Below are 14,091 nucleotides of genomic sequence, written 5' to 3'. Positions count from 1 at the left end.
TTTTGAAACTAATAGATTTTAATGTGAGTTTTAGATAATTTATATTTCGTAGATTTATGATAACGAATTGTTCTCGATGCCTATAAAAGGATACATGTTGATAAGTAAGAATAATCAATTTTATCATAGGAATATTTTCATTTTTATTTCATTCTTTTTTTCACTGAAGTGGCAGGCTCCCTTAAAAACTACTAAAGCATACAGACTACATCATGGCAATGAAATCCTAGAGTCTAATTTTGCAATAACATATTTAACCTTTCGGATAGCCAGCATTAATTGATTATCCGTAATCTCATGAAAGAACACGAACCTAACAAATGACTCGTTTAGAGCCAAACATTTCACAATAATCTTGTCATCGTCATTGTCATCACAAACATTTCGTAAGCGATTAGCAAAATTTGTTGCAGAAACAAGGTCGGGATCAACGCGTACAAAAACCATGTTTGTTTGTACGGTTTTTAAATCGACTGTAAATATCGTCGACTGAATATCATTTATGGAAGAGGCAAAATGCAAAGCTCTTCTGTGATCATCTTTCAAAATTGGAATCGTGTCTTCAAGAGCTACAAGTCCGGCTGCGCCAAGAATACCAACTTGTCGCATACCACCACCTAGCACTTTCCTCACTCTTCTTGCTTTAGCAACAAATTCCTTGCTTCCACAAAGAAGGGATCCTATAGGGGCACCTGAATAGCAAACAATTTTTTTTCTTTAAAAATTCGTTAATAATAACAGATAACTGTGCTTCTCTATTAATTTAAACATTGTATTGAAGAAAGTTGAAATTATTCTAAGACCACATGAAGATGTATAAAGAACCTTGAAGAAAAAAATGTACCTAAACCCTTGCTAAGACAAAAAGTCACAGAATCAAAGCCTGAAACGATTTGTTTAGCAGATTTTCCAGATCCTACAGATGCATTCCACAATCGTGCTCCATCCATATGCAACTTCAAATTATGTTTCTTACAAAAAGTTACTAATTCTATGATCCAACTTTGTGGAACAATTTTTCCATCTATTGTGTTTTCCACGAGAACCAATTTAGAAATTGGCTCGTGATGTCTGTCTTTTCGAAGTAGAGATTCAAGTTCACAAAGGTCAAATGTCCCATCAGAATTATTCCGCAATGGACGAAGGTTTACACCTGCGATTTGAGAAGCACCACATTGTTCGTGTAATAAACAATGGGCAGAGTCACCGCAGTATGCCTCGCTGCCTCTCACGTCGCAGTGATTCATTACTATAATATAATATTTTTTCATTGAACAACTTGAACAACAATTTCCTTAAATGGTACATGTTAATGCAACAAATATTATTGATTGATGAAATCTTCAATTTAAATTACAAACAAATTTTAATTCCGATTTAATTTATTATGAATTCATTGCTATACTTACTAGCAATTAAATTTCCCATAGTTCCAGAACATACAAATATTGCATCTTCCATTCCAACCATTTCTGCTGCTTTTTCTTCCAACTCTAAAAATTAATGATTTCAGGACAGATTATAAACAATTTATGAGCTTATTATGTAGTATATACAGGACTTTCAAAAAGTAACGGACCCACCCCTTATCTCGGGATCTATGCATTATTGGTAAACACTGACTCGACACCACTTTTAAGGTTTAAAAAAAATTTATTTTTCCGTAACTTCAAATTTGACCTTAGTCATGGTCTTGAAGGTCATTCGAAGATCAACTTTCATTTTTCAAATGGAAACCCTCATCATTGAGGTCAAATTCGGGAAGAGGGGGAAATTTGAGATATAGTCTTCTTCTCAAGGTTGGCTGTGACCTCTAGAGGTTAATCTGAGGTCAAAAGAGTTGACATCGTGGAATCTTCGGTACCAGTAGGTGGTCATAAGAGATGACTTGGGTAAAGGTTGTAGAGATCAAAAGGGACCATGAAGTGATTTGAGCTTTACTTCGAGATTAATTTTAGAGGTCATTCCAAGGTCAACTCGATTTTTTCGAATGGACACCCCTATTCACGACATCGGATTCGGAAAGAGATGGAAACTTGATATTCGGATAGCTTGGCATTTTAAGGGTAGGTACTTGCATTAATCAAGCATCTCGAATAGTGAGTGGGAAGGGTATTACCCACAGTGGTAAATTCTCACGTCCTCGTTCATTGTCCTTGGATACAACTAAGACTAAATCAAGACTTTCCAATCTTCAATACCTTGCATACAAGTATCATAGAATAACTTCATGAAGTACCAATGATTACTGAGGATCAACTACGGACTGTGGAATTAACTACTATGTTCCATAACTCAAATATTGATACCATTTCATGTATCAGTAATTAAAGTGCCCTTTTCTAAAATTTAACATGCTTCCCAGGCATGGTTGGATTACAATTGTAACAATGATCTATAGCCAAATGGTGCAATTAAACTGCATAAACTTCAAACTTTAGAAAAACAACATATCATGTATACCAACTTAATATAAATATGAACTTTTGTATTGTATAATTGTCTTGAATGTTTATATGTATTAATCTACTTTTAACAGTTGAATCTTCTCCATAAACATCATCACCAACTTCAGCATTAAACATTGCTTCCCTCATCCTTTTGGTTGGTTTTGTAAGAGTATCACTTCGAAGATCAATGACTACTGCCTGCAAAAATATTACCTAAATATATTTAAATGCTATTGATAAAATATTAATGGTCAAACAAATTTCGGTAAACAGTTTTACATTATTATCATTACAAATCACGTTCAAAGAACTTCTCTCTTCGTAATACATATTTCCAGTACAAAATCGCACACTATTTCAAGTACAAAACATATATTCAAGTAACGGGAATTGTTGATACAAAATAAGTTTACAATAATGAATAATCACGGTGCACAAATCATACACTAATTTTCTAACTATGCTCTATGATGACGTTGTATCACGTTTCATTACGACATTAAAATAGGTTATCAGAGATTAGATATAGTACATAGTGTCAATCGTTTTATCACAGAGTAATTTTACAGAGGGGAAACTCTTGTTGGAACCTTTGATGTTTGCGTTCCTGTATTTCCAAATTATAACCGACACTAACCAAATTTAAAAAATGGCACATACGCTAACGTTTTTAATTCGTTATTAATATTTAATATGCATTATAAATGTTTCATTAATTCAAAGACATTGATTTTGATTGCGTTTCGAAGTTTCAGATCTTTATTCAACCATTTCTTGCCAAAATAAAATTTACAAGTATGAAAAACAATAATTCTTTGAAGACGTTCGTGAGACAGCCAATATCAAGAAATCACTTTTGCAAGAGGATTTAATAAATTTGGAGCTTTGTTCCATCTACAATATGAAGAGCGATTGTTTAATCTATTTGTCTTCTTGATAAACTCTTCATTTCCAAGGCCAATTTACTTAAAACTTTTAAGTTAACTTAAAATACCATTATGGGGACATATGTTCTGTACTTATTTTAAACTATTTTTCACTAAATTGTAAAACTTCAAACTTCGTTATTTTCTCGGAAAGTATAAAGTATTCCTTCAATTTGTTAGCAGAGCATGCATTAATGGTAATATCTATCCAATACCTCATTTATAATAATAGTATACGTATTCGATAAATATACAAATTTATTTCTATTTCATTGTCAATTAACATTAACATTGCATTTATAGTTATATTAATCTTAACAATACAGATAGAATTATGTTTGAGGTGAAAAATAAATAAGTTGAGAAATATAATACATATTATTTCATAAAAGTTTCTAAGCATCTAAAAATCGATTGTGTCACATAACGAAACAAATATACGTTTCGATAAAAATTAACAATAAGCTGTATCTACTATCATAATACATTCTTATCTATTGAGGATGTCCCTTTGATATAATTTAAAAGTTTTACACAAATTTAACAGATAAGATTACTAATATCATTAAATTAATCTTCTTTTTACAATTGTTTACAATGTAGATATCGCGTAACATAAGTTCCACAAACAATTTTGTACTATACATTTTGTGCAACAAGTATAATTCTTATAGTTTATATACACGCGAAATAATGTATAATATTATTAACATTTCGACTGAAAATATTTACAATGCAACAAAGTGCGACGAAATGTTTCAGTACACATATAGTAAAGTATAAAAATTGCAGAACTAATTAAATTGGTTTATTTATAACATTAAATAATTCTAATAAAACTATAAGGTTTCATTGGAAGTCATAGTATTTATTTTATGACATGTATGGTATGTATTAATCTAATTTTACTCTTCAGTATGAAATGTAGTTTAAGAAACTTTTACAATTACTTACTGAAGTTTTCCAAAATTCACACGAATAAGTTTTCTGTAAAATAGTGAAGTGGAAAGCTGAAGTTGTCAGGACAAAATCAACTCAAGTACATTTTTCCTGTTATGAATAACACCAGAAATACGAATCCTACTTTAAAATTATTTCTATTCAAGAGTTAAGAATCATGCGATTAAACAGTTACGTGAAGGAATGTAAAATAAAATGACATAAGAGGGAGTAAATAACCTCTTGACAACCTTGAGCAGTCAACTTCATTCTGAGAATGAGTTACATTTTTAATGTATTCGTTATCGCGAATAAAAAAAATTAGAATCTTTTGAAGAAGTAACAATTTGTTTATACTTGTGCAGTTTGACAATGTACCTTAAGGATTTAGAAAAATTGTACAAATGGGACAAATTTAAGAGAGTCTACACCTATCTCTGTTTCCGGAAGGCACAGTCTCGAGTGTTCTTCGCCTAGCCGCTACATCTTCATCCAACATGGAAGCCTGAAGAGCTCTCGCAAGAGCTTCATCTTCATTCATACTACCTTGGTAACTTTTCATGATTTCACCATTTCTTCTATTCATTTGTACATTATTTTTTAAAGTATCAAGTCTCTTCCTTCGAATGGCTTCCTCATGACCTATACATGCATGATCTGTTGGATGTCTGTGCTTCAAACAGAAGTTCTCACCGCAATCAGAGCAATGCACTTGAACTATTTCTTTGATTTTGCAACCTTTCGATGAACATCTAAAAAATGAAAATTGTATAACTTATTACTTACTAAAAAGCATGTTTATTTCCAAACAGTATCATTAAATATATGTATATACCTATTTGAAAAAATTTTTTGGCTAGATTTTCTTAAATCTGATTGACATTCTCTGTCAATGTGCTGTCCAACTGCAATATCTGGAGAATCACCACGTTTTATAGGTATTGGTGTATCACAAAGTGGGCACACTGGAACTCGAGCATCTTTTTTATAAGCACTTGGGCAACTATGGTTGATATATGATATGTGTTCTGTACAAAAAATTTCAGAGCACGCATCACATTTCAATGGTAAAAAGTCCAATCGATTGCAACTGTTTTCTGAACAATGCTCGCCTAAATTTGGGAATTCCATGTTTGAAGAGAAGAATCTAAAATAGAAACTACATCATATTTTGTATTTCTCAACAATACTCTCATTTATATACTTGCATCATATTCTTGTATATCTATTCAAAAATATTGTACAGAAAGAAAATGTTATTTATTCAAATATTGAAAGAACTTATTGTACAATGGAAACTAAATAATATGTACGCAGCATAAAATATATTTCATCATAGGAAGTGTTCATATGGTATACACACATTTGAAAATGACATATTTTGACAAAAATTTAAAAGAGTACTAAGAAATACAACTCTTTGGAGTTAAATAGCTTACAGAGAATTAAGGAAAACAAAATAGTATGATTTCTGGGATCACATGACTGTAATTAAGAATTACGCTTATAGTAACAAATTATAATATTAACTTTATTTAAACTTTTAATACAATAATTCAAAGTAACACTCTTTGGAACAATCAAACATTTCTAATAGTATTGAAAATTGTTACACCTAAAACGATTGTTTATTACAAACATTAACACATGCAAATTTGTATACCCCAACCTTATTTTATACGTTACACATTTCGTGTAGATTTTTTCTTAAGAAATGTATACTTTATTCAGTGTCTCCGAATATTCAAGAGTATTATAAAAAAACCAGTACATCTTGCATCAGATCAAGTTCGTATACGATGACGATCTACATTTGTAAATTATAACCTCCAACATTCCACACACTTCATAACAATTGAAATAACAAAATTATCGAAAAGTACTACAATTAAGAAGATAAACGTAAAGAATTCAGTTCAATCAAGACAAATAGAGCACAGGAAAATGTATAACAAGAAAATAAAAATAAAAATTTTAAATATTTGGAAAATTTCCGAAATATATATTTAAATATAATTTTAAACAAATACATACCTAAAATTACGTTGAACCAAATTTTTAAGAATATCTTTGGTGTATTACAATTAACATTTCACATAAAAAATAAAAAGAATATCACTTTCAATAATACGCTCTCCTATTGTTTTTATGAATTTTTATACGTGCATCACAAAAACAATTTCTTCTTCAACGTTGCCAAATTGAAAGATGATAATAAACTTCAATCGAAGTACTACGAATGACGAATGTTTCAGATTTAACAGGAATATATACTAACCGACAGTATGAAACGGACGGAATAACACGTCAACGACATAAATGCGAATTAAGCATGACGTTGCAGCAGAGGTTAAGGGTGCGCACTGCGCAGGAGCCAGAGCCAAACTCCGAGTTGACTTCAGCGACAGTTGCGGAAAAAGTAGGAAACTCCGGGACAAGGACAGAGAGGGCGATACAACAATTGCAGGAGAGACGAGGACAGAGCGATTAGGCTAGCATGACTTTTTTCCAGGATATTGAAGCAAAGAAGCAATATTTTCTAATAATTCTGGTTTTAATATATTCGTTACACTTTGGCGGATGCGGCTCCAAGGCCTGATTTTGCAAGTTCGGCCTTGAAACTTTATAAACAATAAAAGTACGTTTGCTATCTTCATTTGATTGTTTATAAAGTTTTCATTCTAGTGCTTTCATGAAACATTATGCAATTGAAAACGTTTTTCTTTTTAATATAATTCATAATGAAATATCGTTTTGTTTATGTTATCATAACAAAAAATTTAAATTCCGAGCAAGTGGGTTAGTTGATTTAATATTATGTACGATTTATTATACAGATTTCATTTTTGGCGCGGTCTCAGAAAATTGTGGTTCAATTTCTACGTTCTCCAAATTCAGAAGGAACGGAACACGGAATGCGTTGGCGATTTACAATCATAAACTTGAGTTTGCATTGTGCTTATCCCTGGAGCATGGTTTTATTATGATTTTTGAGCGCCAGGTGGCTGCATTTTTGTTGTCCATTTGTCGAACGGTACACTACAGACTACAGATCTCAGCGCCATTACAACGATAAATGTCATTGTACCTGCGTCCCACAAAACCGATTTTGAATCGTTAATAAGTTTTAAATAAACGAAATCTACCGATATGTCGACTAAACGGAAAAATCCGACGAACAACAAGAACCGTACAAAATCGAGAAAGGTCGAATACGATGAAGAAGACATCTCTAGCGAGCATGATTCGGATGTTGATGACGCCGAGACCGGTTCGAATGCTGAGGGTGAGGACGCTGTCGAAGATGATCTTACCGATGTCTCCAGTATCCCAGAATTACCACCACCTGAGGTGATATTACATTTAACTCTTTTACGTACTTTGTGTTTTATATTGGAAAGTATATCGAGGTCTAAAGGACCAGGACGCGGTTTTGATATTTACAACGCTGATGAGAGTTTCACAACTGCAGTGAGTAACTGTAATATTAGGACACTTTACAATTTTCCTTTTGTCGCTTTATAATTTTGCTTATGATGAAAAATAAAGTAATCAAGGTATATCTAGTCTTAAAACATTTAATCTAATTAGGGAAAGTATAAAGTTTACTTATTTAATTTATGTTTACTATAAAATAACTTTCAAACAAAACAAAAGTCTTTAACAAACTTCTGAATGGACACACTTTCAATTTGCATATAGTAAGTAAAATGTATTCGAACATACCTACCAGATGCACAACAAATTTTTCATTGTCCAAACCTTGGCGTTATAATTCTAGTCTAGAACATGCAGACCCTTTCAGCAGGATATGTAATTTCACTAATTCATATAGCAATAATATAGATGATGAATGAATTTATTTTTAAAGAGTCGATATTTTAATATAATTGACTACCTTAATTACTTTATTTTCCATTATAAATAAAGTCATGAAACAACACAGTATAAATTGCAAATTGTCAGAATATTATAGTTACAATAAAACAGTTAATAGGTTTTTAGTAAAGAAAGTTACTTGAGGTTATTAAGATTGGCAAATTACTCAAGTATTAATATTTAAGCCAAACATTATGTCATTCAAGAATTAGGTCATGTATATTTATTACAGGGTGGGTGGGGAAAACCTGGAACACTACTCATGTGTGGTCTCACAAATTGGGAAATGGCTGGTCGCAAAGCTCCACCAAAAGGAGTTAAGGCTAATGTGGGACGCAGTTTATGGACACCGCATACTTTTAAAAACCTGAATGGCGCACGCGTTAGATTGGTTGCCTCTGGTCCTGCAGCTTCTCATAGTATTATTGTTACGGAGGATAATAGATGCCTTGCTTTTGGTAGAAATGATAAAGGTAAATGAATAAAAGGTAAAACATATCTCTAGGTCAAACATATCTATAGAATTAAGAATTCTGATGTAAGTAAATATACTTTGATTAAACTGGAAACTTTAGAAATTTGTTAGGCCATATAATATCAATTCAGTACCCAGATAACTCGTTATGTTTCTTAAAAAATTAAGAAATTTTGTTTCACTGTACAAATTTCGTCGCTGAAAAGATTAAGATTTCGTAAATTTTTATGAAATAATTTTTACAGGGCAGTTGGGTGTTGGCGATATGAAACGTCGAGATGAACCTACCGAAGTTACAGCACTGAAGGGACATACCGTTATAGCAGCATCTTGTGGTCGTAATCACACCTTATTTTTAACAAGTCGTGGCATAGTTTTCGCAGCCGGAGACAATAAATTAGGCCAATGCGGTGTTGGAAAATCTGATGCGTGCATTATTTCTGCTACTAAAGTTAAATATACTGGTCCACCTATAGTGAAAGTAGGATGTGGTGCAGAATTTTCAATGATTCTAGATATAAAAGGTGGCTTGCACTCATTTGGAAGCCCAGAATATGGAGCCTTAGGTCATAACACTGATGGAAAATATTTTATAACAAACGCAAAGATGGCGTTTCATTTTGAAAAAGTGCCTAAGAGAATCGTTTTTTACGTTGAAAGATCAAAAGATGGCCATCTTACACCTTTGGATCGTGTGGAGATTACAGACTTCAGTTGCGGTCATTATCATACCGTCGCTATTGATAGTAAAAATCGTGCATTTTCTTGGGGATTTGGCGGTATTGGCCGCCTGGGTCACAATGAGCAACGAGATGAGTTCGTGCCTCGTTTAATTAAGTTTTTAGAACCACCTAATCGTGGTGTTAGAGCCGTGCATTGTGGTAGTACCTATAGTATTGCCATTAATGTCCATGGAACAGCCTTAATGTTTGGACAAACAAAACGTACTGGAGAAGCCAATATGTATCCAAAACCAATTCAAGATTTGTCTGGCTGGGAAATTAGATGTGTTGGTTGTTCTCAAACTAGCGTAGTAGTCGCAGCTGATGAGTCGGTTATTGCTTGGGGTGCTAGTCCGACATTTGGCGAATTGGTACATAATTTCATAAAAAAGATTTACATAAATCTTTAAACACTTTTGAGTTAAATTTCTTTTATCTCAATTAATTATTTCAGGGTTTTGGCGAAATGCGTAAATCCTCGACTACTCCGATGGAAGTGAAAGCACTGGAAGGTTTATACATTACTGCCATTACCTGCGGTATTTCTCACACACTTATGATTTGTCGAGATGAATCCGAAGAAGAGAAAACTAAAATCAACAAACTTCAAGTATATTCAGTTTAAATTACATGGTTTGCACAAAAAGCTACCAAATTCCACGTTCGCGTGCTACCAAATTTTTCTGTGTTCATCACAATCATTGCCACACTTTATGATCAGATTATATAAACGGAAAATACATCATTATACGTGACGATAACTTATTTCAATAACTTAAAGCATAGATGAAACGATCTGCGAGCAGTTATTAATAGACTGTAAAAAACGTCCATACAAATACAGACTTAACTATTATTTTACTATGTACTTCCGTCTTTACTTAACGTGCGAAGGAAAGTTTATCATAATAGGAAACCCCATTCTGTTAGTAGCTCAGGATATAGACCAAACAAATAGATGCAAAAATATATTTTGATACGTTACTATTTTATTGACATACTCTGTATCTTTGTCCAGAATGAAAATAGTTGACACGTATGAAGAAGAGTGCTGGAAGCTGGAAATAAATCATTACAGAATTCATCGAGTAATGTCTTTACATGTTAGTTTCACTTTTCAATCTACTATACACAAATAGTTTGTATCATTGATTCATTATAGTAGTACCTGAATCATTAATTCTACAGAAATCGTTTTTATATTTTATATACAATGACACGTTAGCAGTGGTTACATTGCTAATGTAATACTAAGCCGTTTTTTATGCTTTAAATAGTTAATGTTTTTTTATACAAAAATAGAGAATATCATTAATGCTAATAATTTCAATTATATCCTTTGATATTACGATGGGCAATGCTTCCATGAAACCAGCATTGTTTATCATACTTTTAAACTAAGGATTGCTTTAAATTCACACAAAGAAATTCTTAGCGAAGAGTGTACATTGTTAATTGTAATAAATGTGGTCTGAACACCATGTATCATCAGAACTCATGTATACGCATTTGTATTTAAGGCTATCCATGTTTTGGTAGGAAATATAATCGAAATTTGATATATAATTTTATTTTGCATTAACTAATAATGTAACTAAAAAATTACTGAAATTTATAATTACATTATTTTTTAAAGAATTATTTAAGAATTCCAATTAAAATCACTGCCATGATGTATGTAAAACGTATCTTTCATTGTAATGTTGAATATTTATTCCTTTGTATACATTACTTTTGTGTAGTTACAACATCAACATACTGTTTTAGTAAACTTGAGATAAGCGTACAAAGCGAAATACAAAATAAATACATTTTTAAGCAATTTTTACTAAATAGTGTTTTGAACATTTATATTTTAATAATACTTTAATACTTTATCAGCACGCTCCAAATGTGTAGCCGACAGATAGTGGTTGTTTTCATTTGATACAGTGACATTAGAATAGCTACATGTTTCTTAAAATTCGCAGTTTTCATATTTTCTTGGCATAATTTTGTCCACTTTATTAATTTTACAAGATGTACACGTTTGTGGGAATTCGCAAATTTCATATTCTCTTGACGTAATTTTCTCAGCTTCATTGATTTTACAAGAACTACACGTTCGTGGAAATTGGCAAATTTCATATTTTCTTTGTGTATTTTTATCGATTTCATTGATTATACAAGAACTACACATTTGTGAGAATTCGCAAATGTCGTATTTTTCCAATTGCTTTTCATCAATTTCACAAGAGTTACACATTTGTGGAAATTTACAAATTTCATACTTTCTTGCCAGGTTTTTCGAACATTTCCAACATCTTTGTTTGATACGATGTAATTTCTGATATTCTTTGCAGATGGTACAGGGAGTATTTTTAATAGCTTCATCGTTCAGACGTTCAAGTAGTTTTTCTTCTTCTGAAAGTCTCCTCAGCTATTTAAAACATAGGTAGACGTTTTATACTATTGTATAATATTAACTACTGTATTAGTTTTATAGAACGGAACTATTTTTTAAATATTGACAATTATAAATAGTGCTAACGATAAGTTTACGATCCATTGCTGTTGTAGCTAATGCGATAATGTTGTGGATGGTATCCTTTTTATTTTGTGTAACATTATTGTTTTTCCAACGTAATAGTTGATACGCCATATAATGTATTGGATCCGAAGGTTTATAATTTAGAACCTTTGCCATTGTCCACGACACTGGCACCATAATATTTTGTCTATCATTACAAAAGACGAGGGTAAACACGAAATAGAAATATGGTTATACTAAATGTGATATGGAAAACTATTAATGAAACATCTAGAAGATATAGAGATATCAAGGATAAGTGTTTATGACAAAATGGAAGGATTGAGTAATTCTTCGGCAATTGGTTTACAATGAATTGCGTAATTGAATGATTGTAAAGAATCCATATAGAGTTTCAAGTATAAAGGTAACTGATACAGACAGTCTGTTTCAAGAAGAACGCTGTTGGCGATTTTTGGAAATGCATCATGAGGTTAATGATATCATCATTTAGGAGAGTAAAAAGGGTTAAACGAGTAATGCAATGTACATATCTCCAACTACATTTTTCTTAAAACTAAACTGTACACATACATAGGATAATTGTAATGAATTCAGTTTAAATACATACAGATAAATAAAAAAAAAAGAAATTACGGAGTTGGGGAATCAGAAATTAGCTTATATTATAATCATCTTGTAATCATTATAATTATATAATTATAAAGTAATCACAATATAGTTATGATAATATAATTTCTGAATATATCCCACAACATATTCAATTTCTATGTACTTGTTACTGTATCATCCTTCTACATATCCAATTCTTATATTTAATGCCAAATGATGTTCAGTAATCACTTACCTCAAATAATCATTTCTTTGTACAGACAATTCTTCTACTGTGTTCTTTTCTGCTACAAGGTGACACAGACAAGGGCATTGTTGGAAATAATCTAGTGTATCAATGGGAGTAGTAATGCTTCTTGAATGATTTACTTCACAAATATTTTGTATCATTTCTAAACTATTGGTATCTGAATCCAACATAGTAAAACTACATTCACATAATATTTCCTGCATGTCAAGTATAATATTGTACATAAAAAACACATTAGTATATAGAATAAAGGAGTTTGTTGAATTGTTTATTACTCAAATCATGTTTAGACCTCTAGATTTGAGCACTTTTCTTCCATTTCATAAAATCCTATGTCGATCAATATTTGCTCAGTTTCTTCATCAATTCCATACTGCTCTACTAATTGTATAATACTTTCTTCTATTCCAATATGTTTCAGAAATTTAATTATTTTTGGCGAGGCATGATTGACAGGAGATTGCCAATTTATAATTCCAGGAACGTCGATGCCACTTAACATCAACTGACAAAGAATATGCGAATTTTGTAACTCTATTCCATGTACAATGATATACCAACACTCTGATTCGCTTAAACCTGTAGATCTTAAACTTGAGATAAGCTCGTCACTGAATTTTCTTGACCACATATCTTGGAATTGCAATATGTATGGATCTACATTGAAACTTTTGAAATAGAATACTTCGCAACGATTAAGTTTAAGTAGTCCAAGTTTCATTGCTTTTATGATGGTATGTACAGACATACCTAAAAATTGTTATATATTAACTAAAAAATGTTTAACTTTGTATAAGTAAAAATTAGCACCTTTTTTTTGCAAAGTTTTTAAGACATATGTACTATATAATCCACTCTGAATAGTGATCCATAATCGCCTGTTATTTGTGGGATCGGTAAAAAATCTTTTTGAACTCAATTGATCACGAATACATTGTTTGAGTTTGTGTGTGATTAGCTTTAATAATTTAGTCCTGTTCCAGGTTCCATACAATTGAAGTCCTTTGTCCGTCAGACCAATATTTAATTTCGTTTTACTTAATGCTTCTTCTGTTGATATGCATGATAAAGACGTAGGTGAGACTTTTCTGCAAGTATTAAAAATTTTAAAGAGAAGATCCGTTAATCAATTCAAGATTTAGCAGAAATACTTCCGGTTAATCGCTATTACATTTTACCTTAAATTTTCTGTATAATCGTTGTTTTCCTCCTTATATACACGGCTTTGATCAACAGACATAAATTGCTTCATATTACATTGTTATATATGCATGTCAAATTAGTTTTCAAAATTAAATAAAAATACCA

At 31.6% G+C, this 14,091-nt stretch overlaps 4 protein-coding genes across 6 annotated transcripts; 1 reads left to right on the top strand and 3 right to left on the bottom strand.

The window, feature by feature from the left end:
- Window positions 1-118: 118 nt before the first annotated feature.
- On the bottom strand, window positions 119-3,475 carry LOC128876618 (L-allo-threonine aldolase). The gene is made up of 5 exons (XM_054123118.1): window positions 2,730-3,475; window positions 2,531-2,648; window positions 1,410-1,493; window positions 845-1,249; window positions 119-692 (listed from the first exon to the last, which is right to left on the bottom strand). The coding sequence occupies exons 1-5, from the start codon at window positions 2,778-2,780 to the stop codon at window positions 211-213; spliced, it is 1,140 nt and encodes a 379-aa protein (XP_053979093.1). The 5' UTR covers window positions 2,781-3,475; the 3' UTR covers window positions 119-210.
- A 141-nt stretch (window positions 3,476-3,616) lies between these two features.
- LOC128876621 (AN1-type zinc finger protein 2A) lies at window positions 3,617-6,682 on the bottom strand. 3 transcript variants are annotated; one of them, XM_054123131.1, is made up of 3 exons: window positions 6,350-6,682; window positions 5,151-5,474; window positions 3,617-5,067 (listed from the first exon to the last, which is right to left on the bottom strand). In XM_054123131.1, the coding sequence occupies exons 2-3, from the start codon at window positions 5,444-5,446 to the stop codon at window positions 4,731-4,733; spliced, it is 633 nt and encodes a 210-aa protein (XP_053979106.1). In that variant the 5' UTR covers window positions 5,447-5,474; window positions 6,350-6,682; the 3' UTR covers window positions 3,617-4,730. The 3 variants fall into 3 exon arrangements, with proteins under 3 accessions (XP_053979106.1, XP_053979107.1, XP_053979105.1); XM_054123132.1 differs by having other exon boundaries at window positions 5,151-5,462; window positions 6,594-6,681; XM_054123130.1 differs by having other exon boundaries at window positions 5,151-5,462; window positions 6,350-6,680.
- A 599-nt stretch (window positions 6,683-7,281) lies between these two features.
- On the top strand, window positions 7,282-10,259 carry LOC128876617 (protein RCC2 homolog). Its single transcript, XM_054123117.1, has 4 exons — window positions 7,282-7,666; window positions 8,427-8,667; window positions 8,915-9,762; window positions 9,846-10,259. Exons 1-4 carry the CDS (start codon window positions 7,466-7,468, stop codon window positions 10,014-10,016), a joined length of 1,461 nt encoding a protein of 486 aa, XP_053979092.1. The 5' UTR covers window positions 7,282-7,465; the 3' UTR covers window positions 10,017-10,259.
- Window positions 10,260-11,346: 1,087 nt separating this feature from the next.
- Window positions 11,347-14,084, bottom strand: LOC128876615 (uncharacterized). Its single transcript, XM_054123116.1, has 6 exons — window positions 13,962-14,084; window positions 13,594-13,871; window positions 13,076-13,533; window positions 12,769-12,980; window positions 11,922-12,108; window positions 11,347-11,810 (listed from the first exon to the last, which is right to left on the bottom strand). The coding sequence occupies exons 1-6, from the start codon at window positions 14,033-14,035 to the stop codon at window positions 11,349-11,351; spliced, it is 1,671 nt and encodes a 556-aa protein (XP_053979091.1). The 5' UTR covers window positions 14,036-14,084; the 3' UTR covers window positions 11,347-11,348.
- Between the last annotated feature and the right edge of the window lie 7 nt (window positions 14,085-14,091).

This window comes from Hylaeus volcanicus, chromosome 5 (genome assembly GCF_026283585.1).
Source record: "Hylaeus volcanicus isolate JK05 chromosome 5, UHH_iyHylVolc1.0_haploid, whole genome shotgun sequence".
NCBI lineage: Eukaryota > Metazoa > Arthropoda > Insecta > Hymenoptera > Colletidae > Hylaeus > Hylaeus volcanicus.
This window is presented reverse-complemented; position numbering and strand designations above follow the sequence as displayed.

Excerpts from the sequence above, each read along its gene's own strand:
- LOC128876618 (XM_054123118.1), bottom strand. The coding sequence starts at position 2,780 with ATGTATTACGAAGAGAGAAGTTCTTTGAACGTGATTTGTAATGATAAT. Across the intron at positions 1,250-1,409 it reads TATGGGAAATTTAATTGCTA|TAATGAATCACTGCGACGTG; the intron begins GTAAGTATAGCA and ends ATTATATTATAG. Across the intron at positions 693-844 it reads TTGTCTTAGCAAGGGTTTAG|GTGCCCCTATAGGATCCCTT; the intron begins GTACATTTTTTT and ends TTTGCTATTCAG.
- LOC128876621 (XM_054123131.1), bottom strand. The coding sequence starts at position 5,446 with ATGGAATTCCCAAATTTAGGCGAGCATTGTTCAGAAAACAGTTGCAAT. Across the intron at positions 5,068-5,150 it reads CAAAAAATTTTTTCAAATAG|ATGTTCATCGAAAGGTTGCA; the intron begins GTATATACATAT and ends TTCATTTTTTAG.
- LOC128876617 (XM_054123117.1), top strand. The coding sequence starts at position 7,466 with ATGTCGACTAAACGGAAAAATCCGACGAACAACAAGAACCGTACAAAA. Across the intron at positions 7,667-8,426 it reads CAGAATTACCACCACCTGAG|GGTGGGTGGGGAAAACCTGG; the intron begins GTGATATTACAT and ends TATTTATTACAG. Across the intron at positions 8,668-8,914 it reads TTTTGGTAGAAATGATAAAG|GGCAGTTGGGTGTTGGCGAT; the intron begins GTAAATGAATAA and ends TAATTTTTACAG.
- LOC128876615 (XM_054123116.1), bottom strand. The coding sequence starts at position 14,035 with ATGAAGCAATTTATGTCTGTTGATCAAAGCCGTGTATATAAGGAGGAA. Across the intron at positions 13,534-13,593 it reads AAAAACTTTGCAAAAAAAAG|GTATGTCTGTACATACCATC; the intron begins GTGCTAATTTTT and ends AACAATTTTTAG. Across the intron at positions 12,981-13,075 it reads AAAAGTGCTCAAATCTAGAG|GAAATATTATGTGAATGTAG; the intron begins GTCTAAACATGA and ends CTTGACATGCAG.